This window comes from Pongo pygmaeus, chromosome 9 (assembly GCF_028885625.2).
Source record: "Pongo pygmaeus isolate AG05252 chromosome 9, NHGRI_mPonPyg2-v2.0_pri, whole genome shotgun sequence".
Taxonomy (NCBI): domain Eukaryota; kingdom Metazoa; phylum Chordata; class Mammalia; order Primates; family Hominidae; genus Pongo; species Pongo pygmaeus.
This window is the reverse complement of record NC_072382.2, coordinates 9128918-9149744: the sequence shown is the minus strand read 5'-3', so window position 1 is coordinate 9149744 and position 20827 is coordinate 9128918. Positions and strand designations below refer to the sequence as shown.

At 60.2% G+C, this 20827-nt stretch overlaps 1 protein-coding gene and 1 pseudogene across 2 annotated transcripts; both read right to left on the bottom strand.

The window, feature by feature from the left end:
* Positions 1-29: 29 nt before the first annotated feature.
* On the bottom strand, positions 30-19707 carry LTBP3 (latent transforming growth factor beta binding protein 3). 2 transcript variants are annotated; one of them, XM_054440677.2, is made up of 28 exons: positions 18979-19707; positions 15437-15766; positions 15087-15289; positions 14811-14916; positions 14550-14642; positions 14246-14368; positions 13634-13792; positions 13357-13542; positions 12933-12949; positions 12787-12859; positions 12511-12609; positions 9355-9480; positions 9119-9250; positions 8868-8996; positions 8221-8343; positions 7865-7987; positions 4825-4947; positions 4503-4622; positions 2753-2881; positions 2290-2457; positions 2035-2118; positions 1674-1802; positions 1433-1570; positions 1201-1341; positions 909-1070; positions 755-835; positions 535-666; positions 30-438 (listed from the first exon to the last, which is right to left on the bottom strand). In XM_054440677.2, exons 1-28 carry the CDS (start codon positions 19304-19306, stop codon positions 287-289), a joined length of 3909 nt encoding a protein of 1302 aa, XP_054296652.2. In that variant the 5' UTR covers positions 19307-19707; the 3' UTR covers positions 30-286. The 2 variants fall into 2 exon arrangements, with proteins under 2 accessions (XP_054296652.2, XP_054296653.2); XM_054440678.2 differs by lacking the exon at positions 1201-1341 and having other exon boundaries at positions 18979-19584.
* On the bottom strand, positions 12240-12282 carry LOC129009121 (U7 small nuclear RNA; annotated as a pseudogene).
* Positions 19708-20827: the final 1120 nt, after the last annotated feature.

The window sequence follows — 20827 nt, the reverse complement described above, 5'->3', positions numbered from 1 at the left end:
GAACATCAATTTGCTTCGAAAGCCAAGGGTAAAGAGGCACGATCTGATTTATCAGTTTCTAGGAAACACCCTCTGGGAGGGAGGAAGGCAGGCAGCGCCCGCCGGAGACCTTACAACCTCTCACCAACCGGGGAGGGGGGCTGGTAGGGGCGCCTCGGGTCTCAAGGCGCCCGGAGGGTCTGCGGGCCCCGAAGGTCCCTGGGTCCGAGCCACAAGTCGGGGCAGGAGTGAGGCCGAGCTCGCGGAAATCCCTCAGTGATCACCGAGGTCTGGGCCGAGGGCGGCGTCAGCGGCGGCGCTGGGGAACGCAGGCCCCGTGCGGGCGGCTGCGCGCGAAGCCGGCTTTGCAGACGCAGCGGAAGGAGCCGCTGGTGTTCACGCAGCGCTCGCTCTTACACAGCAGCCCGCGCTGGTTCAGCTCTCGACACTCGTCGATATCTGAAGGTGGGGGCGACAGGTGCGGCTTCGCTGAGCCTCCAGGAGGCTCCTCACCACCGGCCCCGCCCCTGCCCCCACCCCGGAAGCCCGGCTCACCCACGCAGCGGGCGCGGGAGGCGTCGAGCTGGAAGCCGCCAGGACACTCGCACACGGCGCCGCCCGGCCGCGGCACACAGCGGCCACTCACGCAGCGACACTCGTCTGAATCCTCCTCTGAACTGTCCTCATCTACGTGGCCCGGGACAATATAGACTTCAACACTGAGCCCCGGCCAAAGGCTACCAACCCCGCCACCGCCCGACCCGGCAGCACTCACCTCTTGGGGGCTTCCCCAGCAGCAGGGGGCTCGTGTCCCAGAAGGAATTGCTCTCGCTCTGCGATGTCGGGCACTGGGACCCTGGGAGGAGCAGAACTGGTCAGCGACGTCCGGGTCCCCGGGCCCTGGCCCCCATCCTCCCCGACTGCCTTACCTGCGCCGCGCGGCGGGCACGGTCGGCATTGGGCGCCCCAGCCGCGGCCCTGGCGGCAGCAGCAGTCGTCGAAGGTGAGGGCAGGCCCGGCCAGGGGGCCAGCACACATGCCGTCCTCTCCGCGCTGGCTCCAGCACACGTCGCGCCGCTCCGGGGCACGCTCTGCGGAAGACACCTGGCATCAGAGAGGGGCCCAAGGCAGGGACCGCCCGCCTCCGCCCCAGCCCACCTGCGCGGGGGCCACGTGACGGACAGGGCCCCGGGGTCGGCCAAGGCCAACCCTCGCCCTCACCGGCCGGGCTCTCGGGGAGCTGGCAATCGCGGCCGGAGGGCCCGGGCACCCAGGGCGGGCGACACTCGCAGCGGTAGGAGCCCGGCAGGTTGACGCAGCGGCCAGGGCGGCAGGCTGCCGGGTCCTGGCACTCGTCCACGTCTACGAACAGCGAGGGGGTGGGTGGGGGCCGTCACAGCTCGGCCCGGGCCCCGCCCCTCCCGCGTACCCCACTCCCCGGCCCGGGCCTCACCCATCTCTTCCGGACTCAGGCACTGGCGCTGGGCGGGACTGTACTCGGCCGGGGGCGTGCAGGCACAGCGGTAGCCGCCGCGGGTGTTCTCACACACTCCGTTCCGGCAGTTGGACTCGTCCAGGCACTCGTCCACGTCTGCAGGGAGGAAAAGCGTGGGTGGCAGGGGCAGGCCTGGGATGGGAGCGGTGGCGCGTGTCTCCCTGCGGCTTCCCCACGGCCGCCGGGGGGCTGAGCTCACCTACGCATTCCAGCAGGTTCCCGTCGTAGTAGAAGCCCTGCTTGCAGTAGCACTCGTAGCCAGGCTGCGTGTTCACGCACTTGCCCTCCTTGCAAATCTCCGACCCGAACAACATGCACTCGTCGATGTCTGCGGGGTGACAAACACTGGCCGCTCCGGTCCCGCAGCCGCAGGCCGGAGGCGTGGGCTGGGCGCACCACCGGAGCGATGCCATCCCCGGGCGGGGCCTACAGGAGGGGCGGGGCCTACAGGGCGGGGCTTACCCGGCGCGGACAGCTGACCCAGCGAGCCCCGGCGGGATCCGGGCGAGCCCAACCCGGGGTGAGAGGGCGCGGGGCGGGCGGAGCCGCAGGGCGCTTACCACGGTGGGCTGGGATGCCGTAGTTGACGATGTTGTTGTCCTGGGTGTAGCCCTTTCCGTCTGGGCAGAGGCTGTGGAACTCGGCTGCAGGGGCAGGGCGGCCGTGGGGAGGGAAGAGGCAGGACTGAGCGCGCGCGTGGGCTTAGGGCTGCAGCCCGCCGCCTATTTCCCAACCGCCAGGGGGCGCCATTTCCCACATTTGGCTTCCAGATGAAGAAACTGAAGACCTGGGAAGGGGCCTGCCCGGCTCCTGACCTGAGCTGTAGACTGGGCAGGGGTAGATTTCGCAGTGGTCGCCCCAGCCGGCCCCCAGAGAGCAGCAGCACTCCTGCTGGGTCACGTTGGTGGCCAATACGCTGTCGCAGAACACTGTGTCATCGAAGTTCAGGTAGCATTCCTTCTTGTGGTGGGGCTGCTCCACCTCTGAGGGGCGGACCGCAGCTCAGGGTCGTGCACAGACCCCCTTGGCCCTGTCCACCCTGCCCACCCACCACAGGTTTTCCCCCCACATGCCCTGGCTCCCCTTAGCCTCCTCCTGAGAGCTGGCTCTGTTCTCAACGTGGCCCTTCATGGTCTGGCCCCACCAGACTCCCTCAGCCAAAAGGGACTTCTTCCGGTTCCCCAAATTTAGGAGGGTGGGGCCAGGACACATCTCTGAATCCCAGCTGCAGCTCAGGGGAGTTGTCCAGTCTGAGGGAGGAGCTGGGAGGACACTCACCCTCACAACCGTGCTGGTCCTGGGTGGGAGTGAAGCCCTCATCGCAGACACACACATAGGAGCCCTGAAGGTTCTTGCAGGCCCCATGGGGAAGGCACAGGCCCGGGTCCTGGCTGCACTCATCTATGTCTGCAGGGCAAGAGTAGCGCAGCTGGAAACCCAGCCCCTCTTTCCCTGGGGCTGCACCTCAAGGGCCTCACACAAGTTCAGAACCTGAATTTCCACTTTGGTTTCAAAGTATGTACAGCAGGAAGTCTGCTGTGTCTGTTCATGTGTCTGAATGTGCACGTGGACATTCGCTGCTGTCCTTCATAACACCTTCAGTGGCTCCCACTAATCTTACAAGACCTAAAGGTATCGGAAGCCCAAATGGAAAGGCCTCAAATGCCACTAAACTCAGCTTGGCATTTGAGGCCTTTCAAATTGAGCTTCCGATACCTTTAGGTCTCATCACACCTTACTCTAGACCACCCTCCACTCCCCAACTCTGTGCTCAGGGCACCCTCGCCTCCTCTGTAAACACAACTAGCTCCTTCCAGATCTCTATGCTTTGCAATTACTGCTCTTTGGTCCTGGAATGACTTCTCGTGCCTTGCCTTTCCCATGCTTAGGGAACTCCTACTTACGTTTCAGTCCAGTTCAGTCCAGTTCAACATTTACCTCCCCATTGCAATTAATCATTAGTCCATACCTTTCTTGGCACCCAGAACCCTGAACTGTCAGAATCAGTTTACATGTCGGCCTCCCCTAGCTGGGAGCCCTGGGTGATTGCTGATTACCTAGTACAAAGCACAGAACCTAGAAAATAGTAGGTGCTCAATAAACTGTTTTTTTTTTTGTTTTTTTTTTTTTTTGAGATGGAATCTCTCTCTGTTGCCCAGGCTGGAGTACAGTGGCGTGATCTCGGCTCACTGCAACCTCTGCCTCCTATCTTCAAGCGATTCTTCTGCCTCAGCCTCCCGAGTAGCTGGGACTACAGGCGCGCGCCATCACACCCAGCTAATTTTTGTATTTTTAGTAGAGATGGGGTTTCACCATATTGGCCAGGCTGGTCTTGAACTCCTGACCTCATGATCCGCCCGCCTCAGCCTCCCAAAGTGCTGGGATTACAGGCGTGAGCCACCGCCCCCAGCTTGAGCCACTGCGCTCAGCCTAAACTTTTGTTGGATGAATGCATGTGTATGGGTGAGTTGATGGGGAAGACCAATACATTAATATCTGTAAAGAGCTTAACAGAGTGCCTGGCACATAGTAAGCACCACGATAGCACTAACTGTCATGTTTACTGTGATCATTGTTATTCTAGGTGAAAGACTGGAAGGCTGAGCAGATGGATGGGTGGATGAATGGAAGGATGGATGGAAGGATGGATGGATAGAAGGATAGAAGGATGGATGGATAGAAGGATAGAAGGATGGATGGAAGGATGGATGGATAGAAGGATAGAAGGATGGATGGAAGGATGGATGGATAGAAGGATAGAAGGATGGATGGATGGACGGATGGATAGAAGGATAGAAGGATGGATGGATGGACGGATGGATAGAAGGATAGAAGGATGGATGGATAGAAGGATAGAAGGATGGATGGAAGGATGGATGGATAGAAGGATAGAAGGATGGATGGATAGAAGGATAGAAGGATGGATGGATGGATGGACGGATGGATAGATAGAGAAAGGCCACAGTGTGTCTAGGGAATTACTGCTCCCTGCCACATCCCTCAGGAACCCTCAGCCAGTCCCCCATACCTTGGCATTTCCTGCCACCCACCAGCCGATGCCCCTGGGGGCAAAGACATCTGTAGGAGCCATTGGTATTGATGCAGTCACCCCCAATGCAGGCTGCAGGGAAGTCACACTCATCAATGTCTGTAGGGGATAGAAGGGGTGGAGAATCTCAGGGGCTGATAACCAACCCCAGCCTGAGGCAGCCAAAGCTTTCCCCCAGAGCCCTGGGTCAGTCCCACGCCCCTATGCCCCACCTGAGATCTGGATTAGGACTGGACCTCGGGGGGTGAGGGTCCTGGGGTAGGGAGGGACAGGTCAGCACCCCAGCTCTAAGATCCCTCACCCTCGCAGTGGCTCCGGTCCCTGGACAGATGGTAGCCAGAGAGGCACTGACACTGGAAAGATCCTGGTGTGTTGGTGCAGATGCCATTGTCACACACGTCCCCAGCCTCACACTCGTCCACATCTGCAGGGCACAGGGGGTGTCAGAGGACCAGGCTGGGTGGTCTTGGGTTTCTACTAGTCTTTTCTCACTTCTGCGCAATGGCCTGGAGCACCAGAGCTGAGGCCAGCAGCACTCAGAAGCACAGGCCTCACCCTGCTTCTGGGTGGCACACAGTGCCCTGGTGACGAGGTCAGGTGCTGCCAGGGTCCCTAGGCCAGGTCTGATGCTAAAGAGCCTCTCCAGCCTTCCCTACCCTCTGTCCCTGCCCAGCCGCTTTCACTGCTGCTCCCACCCTTCCCTCACCCGCCATGGCTCCCTTTTTCCCGGGTGGATAAACTCCCTATCCTTGTCTTTCCCACTTTCTTCTGCTCAGGCAGTAAAGGAACTTGACCCTCCCCCAGGACACACTTTCCTGAGGCCTCTCTGGTGGAGCCAGTTATTGCCCACACCCCAGACCCCTCCAAGCCACAGCTCTGCCTCTGAGGTGCCGCCGGCCTCCTGCAGCCTCAGCCCTCCTGTGGCTGTCAGCACCCACCTTCCTCGTTCCTCCTGCTCTGTTTTTCTCTCCATCCTGGGAGTTTCGAACATCCGCGTGGACAACCAGGTCAGCCTCTGACCTCACATTCCTGGATCTCTCGGCTTCTGTGACCTTCCCCTCACTCTCAGGGTCCCAAGGGGATTTTCATCACTCAGATTTGCTCCACCCTGGGGCCCTCAGAGGCTGCTTTCTTTCCACGGTTCTCAAGTCCTCACCTCCACCTTCTCTCTCACAGGGCTTGGTGGTCTCCCTCTCAGTCCTCCGAGCTTGCCTGACACCCCCAGACTCTGATAGTTCCCAGCTGGAGCCCAGGGCTCATGATCCCTAGGACTCCCGTCCCTGATCCATAAACACCTCTCCTTCCTCCTCACTGGTCTGGCAATGCCCAGTCTCTGGTCAGAGCTGTGGCCTGTGGAGCCTGGGTGCAGGGTGGGACTGGAGCAGCCACCAAGCCGAGCGCGCTGGGCCATAGCCACGTGCTTCAGCCTCAGTCCAGCAGAGCCTCATGTGGCTGGCACCTCCCTCTCCGACTCCTCTCGAGCTTTGACTTCCATAAAGCCCCTAGGCAGCCCCATGCCCTGGGACACTTCTAAATCGCCACTGTTCTCCTGAGTCCCCTACTCAACCCAGGCCCTTCACTGTGTATTGAGAGAATTAAAGGTAATCGCCCTTAACCCACTGAACATGGTTATCTACATCCATTCCCCTCCTGCTCCTGTTACAGTAAGAGATGTCCCTTCCCCTGTCCACAGCCAGCTGCCCGCTGGCTCTCCTCCCTCGTCTCCTGACCCTGCCCTCGTCTCCTGGTCCACTCTCCTGGCATCACCTCCTCAGCCTATACCAAAGCCCCACTTAGGAAGAGCAAGAGTCCCCAGGTCTTGCTCTTCCTCACTTGCTGCCCACATATCCTGGCCTCTGTCCCCATCATATCCCAAAAGCTACCCTGCCAAGGCCACCAGGGACCTTCTTGCCAAGGAAGGCATCACTAGGATTTCCATGTAGGATTAGGGGGCAGACCCCTAAGTCTTGTCCTAAGACTTATTGTCTCACCAGTTATTATTTGACAAGAACCTCTCTATTGCACTTAGCTCATCCTCCACCTTCCCTAGAAATATGTCCTCCCCAGCTTCCCAGATGGTGCCCCTCAGGCGCCCCTACCATCCCTCCCCCCATCTCCTCCAACGCCTTCCCCAGCCTGCCCCTGAACTGTCAGTGTCCACAAGGCTCTGCTAGATGCTCTGCTTACCCAACCCACCTTGGGTTGGCTAAGCAGGCCCACCCAAGACTCCATAGCTCCCCCGGTCCATGGTCCATCATTCCAGGTGGGTATGCTGGCATTTCCTGCTGACAGGCTCACAGGCACGATCCACTCAATTTGTCCAATGTAGAGCTCAGCATTTTCCCTCCCAAACATGCCCATGCATGAGGACCCATTCCCAGTGAGCAGCACCACCCCCTCACTCACCCAAACTGGAAACGGGGAGGGGTCGTTACCACCCTCGCTTTCACTTGACATCCAGTTAAAAAACCCAGGAGGTCTAATATTTCTCCAATATCATCGTCTCATGGCCATCCTGAGCCCACCACTCATCCTGTCCACCACTGTCTCCGCCCTAAGTCTCTCCAAGAGACCTCCCTCCACAATCAGCAGCAGGGAACGTTCTAAAACAAATGGCAAATCTTGTCACTCTTACACTTAAAATGCGTCAGGTGCCCTCTCTAACACCTTCTGGGTGAAGCACAACCTCCCAGGCAGGAATGAGGGGGCCCTCCAAGGGATGGGGATCTGCACCTCCCCAGCCAGACTCAGCCCCCATACCCTGGTCATTCCTTACAGTTCCCCAACACCCCACCCTCTGTCTCACCTCTGATCTGCCAGTGCCAGCCCCTGTGCCTGGCATGCTGTTCCTCTCCTCCTCCTTTCTTGCCTAATTCCTAGTGATTCTTTAAGATGACCCAGGCCTCCTTCCTCCCATCCCGCTGTGTCTCCAGAAAGCAGCCCAGCTCCATCCAGGCCCAACACTGCATGCTACAGTCTGTGTCTTTCCTTCTCCAGTTTTCTCTGAGTCCCAGCCCCCAGCCCCGCCTCTTGGTGTATAATAAACATGAGTGCAGGGGGGAGTACTATCGTCTGCCCTCATTCTTTGATATCTTTTTTCCTTCAAATTTAAGTAACATGCTTTGCAAACGCAGCTTCGAGCTCTGCCCCCTGAAACCCTTCCCACGTGGAAATTCTAGTGGTGACTTCCTTGGCAAGGTTCGTTGAGAAAATGAGTGAGCAGAGTCACCTGGGGATGAATGAGCCACCTTCCACCCACTGTTTACAGACAGCGTGACCCGCTCCCCGGCTTCAGCGCGTAGGGGGCGGCGGAGGCCCGGGGCGGGTGTCCTGGCGCTCACCCAAGCAACTGCGGCCGTCGGGCGCGGGCGCGTAGCCCTGGGCACAGGTGCAGCGGAAGGAGCCCGGGAGGTTCTCGCACCAGCCAGGCGAGCAGGGGCTGCCCTCGGCGCACTCGTTCACGTCTGCGGCGGAAAAACCTAGCCTCGGACTCTGCCCCACCGGAAGGCGGACTGCGCACCGCGCGGGGGTGTGGGTCTCCTCCCTGGAACGCGGGGTTGAGAGGGCAGCCTCTACTCCCGGAAGGTCCCGCCCCCAGACGCCAATCACCACCGCTACCCCGCCCCGCCCCCAGCGGAGCCAGACTAGGGGAGGCACCCGACGGCCCCACCCACTCGCCTCCGGGCCCCGCCCTCACCGCGACAGGCCCCGCCCCCCTGGCTGCGGTAGCCGGGCTGACAGGCGATGCACTTGAAGCTCCCGGGCTTGTTCTCGCATTTGCCATCCGGGCAAGAGCTCGGGTCCCGGCACTCGTCGATGTCTGCACGGGAGGCAGAAGGAAGAGGACCAATCTGGGGACAACGCGGTTGGCCCGGCTCCCAGCGTCCACAGCAGGGCCTTCCTCCCACACAGATCAACGAGGCTCCCGGACCCCAACCTCTGAGAGTCCCAGAGGCGAGCATACAGGCCGGGTGCTGTGGCACACGCCTGTAATCCCAGCACTTTGGGAGGCCGAGGCGGGTGGATCACCTGAGGTCAGGAGTTCGAGACCAGCCTTGCCAACATGGCGAAACCCCGTCTCTACTAAAAATACAAAAATTAGGCGTGGTGGCGGGCGCCTGTAATCCCAGCTACTCGGGAGGCTGAGGCAGGAGAATCGCTTGAACCCGGGAGGCGGAGGTTGCAGTGAGCCAAGATCTCACCACCGTACTCCAGCCTGGGCGACAGAGGGAGACTCCGTCTCAAAAAAAAAAAAAAAAAAAAAAATGCAGGCCCCCCCAGCCCCACCCCAGGTGGAGAGACAGCTAAGGAGCCCCTTCTTTGGTCTGAATGGGGTCCCCTCACCTTCGCACACAGGAGGCCGGGAGGCTTTGAGCCGGTAGCCGGGGTAGCAGTTGCACTTGTAGTGACCGGGAAAGTTGATGCAGAAGCCGCCGTCGCCGCACAGGTGGGGCTTGGCGCATTCGTTCAGGTCTGTGCGGGAGGAAGGGGCCACGAAGGGGGTGTAGGAGGCGGCGGGCAAGGGGAGGGATTACACGGCGGTCTGGAGGAGAGCCCTTCCCACCCAGGGCCGCCCCCGCCCTGGCGGCGCTCACCCACGCACGAGCGCCCCCCGGCGCCCACGTGCAGGCGATAGCCGCGGTTGCAGTGGCAATTGTAGGAGCCGCCGGTGTTCATGCAGATGCCCCTCCCCGGGCCACAGGGCTCTGCCTCGCACTCGTTCACATCTGAGAAGAACGGGTAGGCCGAGAAAAGTCAAAGGAAGCGTCGTTATCTGGGGTCCCCCTCCCTCCACTACCCACCTGCACGCCCGCCGCCTGCCTGCGCTCACCCACGCAGTAGCGGTGCTGCGGATGTGACCGGTAGCCGGGGTTGCAGTGGCAGGAGTAGTCTGGGGGTCCCGGCACGCACTCTCCGTGGCCACAGATGTTCTGGTTCAGTCGGCACTCATCAGTCTCTGCGGGCACGGCCAGGTCAAGGGGCGGAGCAGGGAGCGCTCACCTTCTGTCATATCCCCAGGGCAGACCTCAACACCCCAGTCACACCATGACCTCAAGTTCCTGTAGGCCCATACTCCAACTCCAGGATGTCCTATTTCTCTCTTTTAGATAACCCCAATATCAAGACCCCCAGAAAGCTCCAAACTAGAATTCCAGGCCCCTGACATCCGTATCACCCCCACACCCAGGCCCGGATACTTCCATTCCCAGTTTACTGCAAGACCCTGACCCCAGTCACCTCAAACCAAACCACATCCCCTCAGGGCCCCTCAGTCGTCCCAGTACTCCCACCCAAGGGACTAAAACCCCTTTCTCCCCAGTCACCTCAATACCTTAAACTCTATAGCCTCAGTCACACCAGTGTCCTCTAGCCCAGTGACTCCATAAGCCCTTGCCCCAGGGACCCGACCCCCCTATTCCAGAAGGGTTGATTACCGCCTCCCAAGACTAGCAGGAGCTGGTTTCCTGGGAATCCTAACTAGTGCCAAAGCTGTGCACAGGCAGTCAGATCCAGGAACTGCCCCCCTCCCCCCCTCACTCTCTTTGTCACCAAGCCCAGGACTCCCTGCCTCCAACCTCCCCCTCCTTTGGATCCTCACTGCTCACCAGTTTCATTTCCCACACCCCTTCCCCCTCACTCCTTTCATGCAGCCTGGGCCATGACAGTGAACTCTGCTCTGCCCCAAACTCACCTGGCCAGTGGGCTTTGCCTGGAGTACCTCTCCTTAGGCTGCTTTAACAGCCCCTCCTTTGAGGGGCCTTGTCCACATTCCCAAAGTCCCCAAGAACAGCCATCTCCCACCTGAGCCCTAACCCCAGGAGCTCATGGAGGATCAGGGTTTCAGTTGGGTTGGCAGTTTCCTTGTGCTTTTGAAGCCCACACAGGCATGGGCTTGAATGCGGCTCAGCTGTGTGACCTGGGGCAGGTTACTGAACCTCTTTGAGGCTCAGCTTTCTCATCTGGAAAATGAGGCTAACAACGCTCATTTTGCAGAGTATGAGAAGGTTAAATGGTATTTAGAACGTAAAACTCTTCAGATAGCACCTGGCACAGAGGGACTACTCAGTCTGAGCTAGCAATTATGATGCTCAAAATCCTGCAGACACTGCCCATAGCCTCTGGCATTAAACTCAAGCCTCCTCACAAGGCTCCATGCACTGGACTTCCCCTGGTTCAGAGACACTGGCCTGTGTGTGGGTTCTCCCTCCTCCACCAGTGTTTCATGCTTCCATGCCTTTGCCCAACTTAACTTCCCTTGTGATATCCTTGTCCCAACCTGAATGCCCCTCCCTTCCTCATGTCTCTGGCATTTCTAACCATCTTTCTTTTTTTTTGAGATGGAGTCTCACTCTGTCCCCAGGCCGGAGTGCAGTGGCACGATCTCGGCTCACTGAAACCTCCATCTCCCAGGTTCAAGTGATTCTCCTGAGTAGCTGGGACTACAGGCATGCACCACCACACCCAGCTAATCTTTTCTTTTTCTTTTTTTGTATTTTTAGTAGAGACTGGGTTTCACTATGTTGGCCAGAATGGTCTCAATCTCTTGACCTCGTGATCCACCCACCTCAGCCTCCCAAAGTGCTGAGATTACAGTCATGAGCCACTGCACCCTGCCACAGTTTCCCAGTTTTCACAGGAAAACTCCCCAGGCCGGAAAAAAAAAAAAAAAAAAAAGAGCATGGTGGCGCACACCTGTAATCCTGGCACTTTGGGAGGCCAAGGCTGGAGGATCACTTGAGCCCAGGAGGTCAAGGCTGCAGTGAGCCATGATCCTGCCACTGGACTCCAGCCTAGGTGACAAGGTGAGACTCTGTCTCAAAAAACAAACCAAACAGAAAGAAAGGAACCCAAATATTTCTTGAGCACCTACTATGTGCCAGGCACTGTTGAGGTGCTGGGGATACTGCATGAACAAAAACAGACAAAAATTTCCTGTCCTTGCAGAGCGGAGAGGCAACAAGCCGATCAATAAGCAGAATCTCCTATGTCTTATAAATGCTATGAAAAACTAAATCAGGGCCAGGCGTGGTGGCTCACGCCTGTAATCCCAGCACTTTGGGAGGCCGAGGCGGGCGGATCACAAGATCAGGAGATCAAGACCATCCTGGCTAACATGGTGAAACCCCGCGTCTACTAAAAATACACAAAAAAATTAGTCGGGTGTGGTGGCGGGAGCCTGTAGTCCCAGCTACTCAGGAGGCTGAGGCAGGAGAATGGCGTGAACCTGGGAGGCAGAGCTTGCAGTGAGCCGAGATGGCGCCACGGCACTCCAGCCTGGGCGACAGAGCGAGACTCCGTCTCAATCTCAAAAAAAAAAAAAAAAAAAAAAAAAAAATCAAAGTAGGAAGGAATTCTGAGGGTTGTGATAATAAGTAGGGTGGCAATGATAGAAGGCTTTCTGAACAGATTTTGAAAGATAGTTATGGGCTGGGAACAGTGGTTCATGCCTGTAATCCCAGCACTTTGGAAGGCCGATGCGGGCGCATCACGAGGTCAAGAGATCGAGACCATCCTGGCCAACATGGTGAAACCCCGTCTCTACTAAAAAAAAATTAGCTGGACGTGGTGGCGCATGCCTGTAATTCCAGCTGCTCGGGAGGCTGAGGCAGGAGAATCGCTTGAACCCGGGAGGCGGAGGCTGCAGTGAGCCGAGATTGCGCCACTGCACTCCTGCCTGGCAACAGAGCAAGACTCCGTCTCAAAAAAAAAAAAAACCTGGGAAACCTGCTAGACAAATTCTAAAATACCTGTAACACTAATAAGTATTTGTTGAATGAATGAACTCCCTCAGAATGGGCTAACCACCAGCTACCTGGATCGTTTAGGGCAGTGGGATCTCTGGTGCTCACCAGGCTTCCCCAGTGCTCAGCCCTGGATGCACGCTAGCCTATTAGCGCTAGGGAATGCCTGGGGGCGGGAGGGAGGAGAGAAAACTAAACTGGGGGCGTGGCCTAGGCAGGGCGTGGCTTTGCTGAGCGGGCCTTACCTGTGACCTGAGTGGGCGCGATCTCCACGGCGCTGCGGGAAGGAGGCAAGTCCGGCAGGAACCAGCGCATGGTCGGGGGCGAGGGACGGGAGATCAGCTCTGCGGGCGGCAGTGCACTCTGGTCAGAGACGATATTGACTGAAGCTTCCCTTTCCACTTCAGTCTTGGCCCGGCGCCCCACCCCAGCTTGACTGTCCCCGAGTACTTAAACTATGAACTCCCCGCCCACCCAGTGATTTAGCCCTTGAGGACTCATCCCTACAGTGCCGAGCTCACCGGGGTAGGGCCGGGCAGGAGACGTGGTGGCAGTTGGGTGGCTCTGCTGCACTGACCGCTCCTCACTCACCGGCTGCGGGTGACAGCAGCATGAGCCCTCCTGTCCCTCGCCTGCCCACCCCTCCCATCTGGGTTCTCATACTCACTGAGTCCGTGGTCACCCCTAAAAGGGAAGAAGATGGGGCCATGAAGTGTTGGGGTGGGAGAAGGGAGTCAGATCTGGGATCAGCAGCTGAGTATTTGTAGTTAGGGTCTCTGGGAGTTCAACAATCATGTCTCCAGGTCAAGGGTCAGGGGTTAGATTCTGGGGTTAGGGTGTGTTTGCATAGTAGTCACATGATCAGGTTGATGGGCCTTGGGTTACAGGTCAGGCTGTAGAAGGCTTAGGAGGTTATAGCTCAGGGTCAAATATGTGGGTCAAGAGTCAGAGGGTCAGGTGGGAGGTCAGTGGATGGGTCAGGGATAAGGAATTGGGGGTTAGACTGTGAGGTCAGATCTGTGGATCACGGGTCAAGGGGTCAGGCCTAGGGGCTCGGCATGGGTCAGGGATCAGAAGGGGTCAGGCTAGACCTCTCTCTTCCTCTGTGTCCTCAGGTGGTGGAGCCTGGCTAGGGCTCTCTGGAAGCTGCTGGGGCTTGGGTGGCCCGTCAGGGTGCAGGAAAAGGGAAAAGTCACTTTCCCCCTGAATGGTGAGCGTCTGGTGGGAGGTGAGAATGTGGTATCCCTTCCCAGCTGGGCAGATCTCCTTGAACGCAGCTGCAGTCAAGACAGCAGACACAAAAGTGAGCATTTCCTGGACAGGTGCATGGACCTATGAACCCCCTACCCCTGGGTAACCCTGACTCACCAGTGCCATCTGTTGGGCAGCGCTGACACCGCGCGCCCCAGGCCTTGCCGACACTGCAGCAGCAGAGCTGGCGGGTCAGGCGGGTGGTCAGTGGGTGCTGGCACTGGTGCTCAGGGCTCACCAGGCGGAAACACAGGCTCTTCTCCTCCGGTTTGTCTGCTGCAGGGGGCAGTGGGGGGCAGGGACATCTGAGCCTGCACATTGCCCACGTCCCTCTGCCCAGCTGCTGCAGACCTTGCCTCTCTGGCCCAGACAACCCTTGATCTCCTGTGGTCTCTGACCCCATATGACCCTGAACTCATGTGACCCCTGAAACTTATGTGACCACTCACGCCATTGACTCCCGATTCTAGCTATTCTGGACTTCACCACTCCTACTCATCAAGCCTATGTTCTGCATGACTCTGACTCTATGTAATCCCTGACCCCACGTGACTGCTAATGGCAGATCTCATGTGACCCCGGACCCCGCTGATCCCTGATCCTATTGTCTCTCTGGGCCTTGTTCCTCCTACAGTCAACCCTTAAGCCCACTCTGATCTCTTGTGATCTCTGATCCTTGCTCCCACCCATGCCTTGTGACCTCCCAGGAACCTGAGCCCCAGGTCTCACCAATGCACTGTGAACGGGAGGGGCCTAAACTATGGCCAGGTGGGCAGACACAGCGATAGGAGCCAGGGTTGTTGAGGCAGTCACCATGGCGACACACGCCCGGCATTGCGCACTCGTTGATGTCTGTGGTAAGTGGAAGTTTGGCCCCTCTGGTCTGGGGCCATGGGGTGACAGCAGGCTGCTCCAAGGACCTCAGGGTCTTGCCCCAGCCCCACCTCCTCTCTCGCCCACCTCGGGACCCTCCCCACCCCCAGTAATGGTTGGCCTGCCCCTCCAGCCCACAGAATCTCCTAGCTGGCCATACCCTGGCAGTGGGTGCTGTTGAGCCTCTTGTAGCCCTGGGGGCAGTCAGCACCCACTTCCCCACGTACAGGCCCTGGCTTCTGCACTCCTGTGTCTGCAGAGAGAGGACAGCTTGGCTGGGGAGAGTGAGGAGGGAACTGGGGAGGGGCACAGCAGATGTAGAGAGGAATCTGGTGATCTGGGGACTCCCACTGCAGGGACGGGTGGGACGGGTGGGGAGGGGCCACCAGATGGGGAACGCCCCCTGAGCCCAAGCACTCACACTGCAGCTGGGGGCACTTGTGGCACTTGCTCTGGCCCCAGGCAGTGCCGATGCTACCGCAGCAGTCTTCCTGCTTGGTGAGGCCGGGGAGGGGGTTGCTGCCACACTAGGGGAAGGAGGGGGAGGTGGGGTTACAGAGCACCCCGCCCCGGCGCCGCCTGTTAGGGTTGGGCCTTTTCCTCTTCCCCCGCCCCTCAGTTTTCTGCTGTCCGAGTGAGTTGGCGCAGAGCAACCCTGAGAGAAGGAAAGGCCAATCCCGACTGTGGATTCACTCACGGGCTGCTTGGGCAGAGTGTCCTGGAAGCAGCGGCCCAGGGGCTTCTGGGTGGGCGGCCGGGGGTGCGAAGGCTTGGGGTGCGGCAGTAGGTGCTGGGAGGGGGCCGCGCCCTCGGCATTCGAGCTCTCAATGCGGTGCACCTGGACCGAGGCCTCGGGCGGGTGATGGACGCGCACATTCACCACGGGGGGCGGGGCCTGCACTGGGGGCGGGCGCGGTGGCCTCAGGGCTGCCCGCACCGCGCCGCGGGTCACCGCGCTGAGCTCCTCCAGGGCTGACCCTGCCTTGCCCTGGCCACCCTAGTACCCACCCACTGGCGACCTTCCCGGGTATGCCAGTTGCCTGGTACCTTCTGCTGAGATCTGTCCCGGGCCTAGGGGCACCAGGAAGGCTGCGTGCTGGGCAGGAGGCCCGTCCCCGGGCCCAGGAGGGTCAGCGATCACCTGGACGGCGTAGATGGCGTGCTTGCTGGCCACAGAGTCGCCCTCCGGAGCCAGGGGCGGCAGCGCCCCTGTGGACAGGGCCCCCGCCCTGCTCAGGCCGGGGCCTGAGCCGCCAGTACCCCCGCCGGCTCCTCCTGCTGGCACCTGGCAGAAGCGCCCGGTGAAGTCCGGGGGACACAGGCACTGGTTTCGCGAGGAGCACTGGCCGCCATTCATGCAGGGGAGAGGGCACACCACTGGGGAGAAGAGCGGGGTCAGGCCCTCACCCACATCCTGTCTCTTTCCCCTCCTCCCTACTTCCTTGCCACCCACTGGCTCTGTCCTCTTGGGAAGCCAGGTTTTGAGATACATCCTACATAGGGAAACTGCCCTCTCTAGGTTCCCCAACATCCTTACACCCATGTTGGGTTCTGGAGTCTCAAGTCCAGGATTTAAATCCTCGCTAAGCCATGTGCCAGCTGTGCGACCCTGAGCAACTCATGTCCCCTCCCTGTGCCCCAGCGTCCTCATCTGTAGAGATGTGTGGGTCAGATGAGGTAAGGGCTGTACAAATGCTTACTCCAGGGCCTGGTACACAAAGGGTGCTTAATAAGTGGTAGCAAATAATTATGGTGATCTGGCTTTCCCCTTGGGCCTTCCAAAGGTATTGGCTCCGTCCCTGGCGCCTCCTCCTCTTCTCCCCTAAACCCTTCCCTCCTTCAGGCCTCAGTCCTCTCTGCCTGCTCTCCACCCTCTCCCTCTTCACCATCCTGGGGCCCCCACCTCACCACTGCCAAAGATGTCCACATCTCAAGACACAGACATAGCCCCCAGCCTTTCCAGGGCTCTCTCAGGCACCTCTGCCCAGGACATACTGTCAGAAGTCAGCATCCTGCCTCCCCACCTCCTCTTCACCTGGCCACCAGGCATCCACAGCTGAGCCCCCACGGCTCCGTCCCTCCTGCTCTCCCCTGCCCAGTTACAGCCTCTAATGTCCCATGAACCTGCCTCCCCTCCTCCCTAGGGCCACTGCTCCTGCCCTGGCTCAGGCCTGGCCACCCAGACCCCTCCTTGGCTTCCAGCCTCTCCTGCTGGTCCACAATCTCAGTGTCCCAGAGAAACTTGCCTCAGGCAGAAGCTCACTCCAAGGACCAGAACCTTTTCAGCCCATCCCCCTCTGCTCCTTCCCTGTGCACTGCACACCCCAGGACCCACCTCCCTCTTGCAAATGTGCCTGCCTCCTGCCTCCTGGCCTCATTCATGCCCTTCCCTCCACAACAGGGGCCCACGTCCCCCCCTCTCTACATATGCAGATCTCATCCTCCCTAGCTCAGTGTCTCCACCAGGAGGGAGCCTCTCCTCCTATCTGGCCCCCCTGAGCTCCCTCTCCTGCCTTACCACCCGCTGGCCAGCTCTGCCTGGCACCTGCTTGGCTATGTTCTTGTCTGTCTGCCTCCTTATAGAGGGTACTCTGGAAGGCAGGGCCAGGCTGGCCTCAGCTCTGGGTCCCACAGGGGGTTCGGCGGAATGAATGAAAGAGTGACTGAGGGAGAGGATGGGACCTTTGTCTGTTTCTGTCCCATACTCACCTTCTACCTGTGCTACTGCCAGCCTTGGGGCTCTGACTCATCCCAAAGCCCCAGCCCTTCTCCTACCCACCCCATGGCTGCCCTCACTTCCCAGGGCAGGAGGGCAGGAGGGCCTCACAGGGACAGCCCACATCCATGGCCCTCAGGGTCAGGCTAAGCACATCCCAGCCCAGCCCATCCTGCCTGGCCTCTTGGGGCCAGGCCTCACAGAGCAGAGGGGTGTGTCCTGGGCTGGGGGAGGTAGGATTCTCTTTTTCCTGTCTCCCAGTGAGTCACTCACAGCGGTGAGAGTGACCTCCCAATGACACCCGCCCACTGTGGCCTGGGCACCGAGCCTGGGGGATGTGGGCAGCACAGATGGAGACAGCAGCCTGGGCAGGATGGCCAGGGAGCCTGGGAGAGGGACACGCATACACTCACACCCACAGTCCTCTTGTCACACACACAGAGACTCATCCTGACACCAACACAGGTTCACATAAACATTCCCATACATTTGGCCGGGCGCAGTGGCTCACATCTGTAATCCCAGCCCTTTGGGAGGCCGAGGCAGGTAGATCACTTGAGATCAGGAGTTTGAGACCAGGCTGACCAACATGGTGAAACTCCATCTCTACTAAATACAAAAAAATTGGCCAGGCGTGGTGGCGCATGCCTGTAATCCCAGCTACTTGGGAGGCTGAGGCAGGAGAATCACTTGAACCCGGGAGGTGGAGGTTGCAGTGAGCTGAGATTGCGCCATTGCACTCCAGCCTGGGTAACAAGAGCAAAACTCCATCTCAAAAACACAAAAACAAAAACATTCCCACACACTCTCTAACAGCGACTAGAGACACACACCCAAGACAACACAAAGACGGGTACTTCACAGTGTGCCACGCCATGCCCATGGCATGACCCCAGACACAGGGGCAATATGCGCACAGACACATGCACGCACACCCCATCTCATGAGAAACGTGAGCCACATGAGTGGGGTTCCTTAGCTCTGTGAGTGGGTGAGTGAATATAGGAATGTGTAAGAGGGGCTGTTTTGCTGGTGCCATCCCGGGCCTGGCCTAATTACCCTGTCCAGGAGGGTAATTACTACTGGGACACCTCCCCGAGCCTGGCCCACGGGGCCTAGCAGGAGGATGACTGAGCCCCAGGCCTGACCCTTTGAAGAGAGATGCTGGGGAGGGGGTGGACTCCAAGCTGAACTGGGGAGGGTGTAGGGGCTTGGGGGAGGATGAGGGGAGCCCTGAGGGCCTCTGAGGCAGGACGTTAGGAGCCTATGGGGAGGCATTGGAAAAGGAGAGGCTGAGAACCCCGAACTAGTCCCTACCTTCAGGCCTGCACCCTACTTTTAGGCCTCAACACCCTCCCTTCTCAGACCTTGCCAGTAACCGGCTCCCATCCCCAGCCCTGACCTTAGCTCCTCGTCCCAGGGAATGCAGGTGTCTACTCTGGCAGGCCCTACTTTAGACATTTTGTAAAGACTTTTCTTGTTTCTTCCAGCAAATCTGCTTCTTGGGGGAATATTTATCCCTTCTCTGAGGCTTCCTGTCCCCGGCTCACATTCCTCAAAAACCCTGTGTGCTCCTGCTCAGAACTCAGCACCTTCTGGGAAGCCAGTGTCATCCAGGACCTCTGCATTTCCCCACCCCTTAGGCCCCAACCCTAACGCAAAGCTTCAAAGTCCAGGCCTCCATGCAGCCCTCCAACTCTGGCCCCAGATTTCCAGCCTCCCAAGTTCCCTGAGGCCCCTGGTCCCCCAGGCCCTCGGATCTCTGCCCTTTATACCCTCAGCCCCCAGTCTCTAAGGCCAAGACCCCACTAGCTCTCCCACCGGGCCTGGTGCCTGTCCTTCTTCTGCCCCCAGCCGTGCCCCCGGCCCTCACCCACGCGGAAGCCGGAGCCCGTGAGCGTGTCTGTGCTGTGGCCGTTCTCTCCGATAAGCGTCATGTTGGAGCCCTGCTGACAACTGTCCCGACACTGGCCCTTGAGACAGGTCCGCTTGCAGATCACCGGCGCAAAGACCACCTTGAAGCGCTCGCGGGCCAGCGCCCCGCCCCCGCCTGCGCCCCGCTCGCCGGCCGGCCCCCCCTCGACCCTGCCGCCCAGGCCCAGCAGCAGCAGCAGCAGCAGCAGCAGCGCCAGCAGCCCCACCGCCCCCGCCCCGCGCATCTCAGGGGCCAGGCCGCCAGCAGCCCCTCGGGGCCCGGGCATCCGGGGCCGCAGGACCCGGGGGAGGGGGGGCGCGCCCGGGCGGGGCGAGGGGCCCGCGCCCGAAGGGAGTAGAGGGCCGGGAGCCCCAGGAGAGGGTAGGGGGCAGCAAGGGAGGGCAGCGGGGGAAGCGGGCGGGAGGGGACCGCGGGGGCCCGGCGGGAGGCGCGGAGATGGAGACTGGACCGCGGGGAGCGCAGAAACTTCCCAGCCCCAGGACGAAGCCCAGCCCAGGCCCCGAACTCAGGCAGGAGCGAGGAGGCCGGAGCAAGTTGAGGCGGAGAGGAGGAGCGAGGGAGAGGAAGGCCGGGCGGCCGGCCCGCTCCGCGCCTCCCCCTGGCCGGGCTCCTCTCCCGCGGCCGCGGGGAGGCAGGGAGCGCGCGGGGAGGGCGCAGGGAGAAGTGAGCAGTTGTTTTCCCTGGCTGGAGCGCGGCACGGCGGCGGCGAGGGGGGCTGGGACGCTGGCCCCGGGCCAGGGACACAGTTTTTTTTGTTGTTGTTTAAAGCGTCGTCTCTGCCGCCTGGAGAAGCGAGGGTGTGCAGGCGGGCGGAGGCTGGGGGGTGGGGGGTGGCGCGGGGACGGTCCCCACCCCAGATGCCCGCCCCCGCCGGAACCCGCGGCCGCGCTGGGCCCTTTCCAGAGGCCCTCACCTGGGACCGTCGGGCCGGCCGCGGATTCCTCCGGGCGGGGCGGGGCGGGGAGGCCTGCGTAGAGCGAGATACCGAGGCTGAGGGAGAGAGGTGGCCCTGCCGGGTCACACTGACGATGGAGGCCGGGTGGGGCCGGAGCCCAGGCCTTCCAGCTCTTTCCCAGTCTCCCTTGCAAACGTGGGGGTCTCAGGGCCCCAAAGTAACTTCTCGTTAGTGCTGGTCCAATCCCCTCTTGAGGAAAGGGCTCAAGGGTGGGGACAGCCTTTGGCCAGGGCTCACGGAGGTCCCAGGAGGAAGTCTGTGGGGTCCAGAAGAGGAGCAGAAAGAACAAAGCTAGAACCCAGCTTCCCTGCCAGCCCCTTCGGAATGGCTTCTTGGTGCCCACCCTGCCACCTCCCCCCTTTCCCTTCGTCTGGCCGTGCTGGCGGGGCTGGCTCTGGGCCTCAGACACTCTGGAATCGCCAAGGTCTGAGCTCAGGGCCTGGCCCCCTTCCCAGGCTAACAGCCGGGAGGAGGGGGGCGCTGTTCGAGGGCCCAGGGGCTGGAGAGGGGCACAGCAGAGCCCCAGGGCAGGGGCTGGCAGCGGCTGGGGGTGGGGGTGTTCAGGTTGGCCATGGCTGGAGAGGAGCATAGTTCCAGACCAGGCTTGTCCACTGGTCTGGAAGGAAAGGCTGCAACGTCCGGGGGCCCAGGCCTTACTGTGGGGCCTGCCAGGAGACCCCAGGGTTCAGTCTCTGACTCACAGAACTCAGCAGGAGGTGGGGACGGCTAGGGCACATCCAGGAAAAGCTCTGCCAAGTCAGGGCGGCACCAGACCCTCTCCCGGACAGCACCCGGGGCAGCAGTCTAATTGGGGAGAGGAGGTTCAGGGAC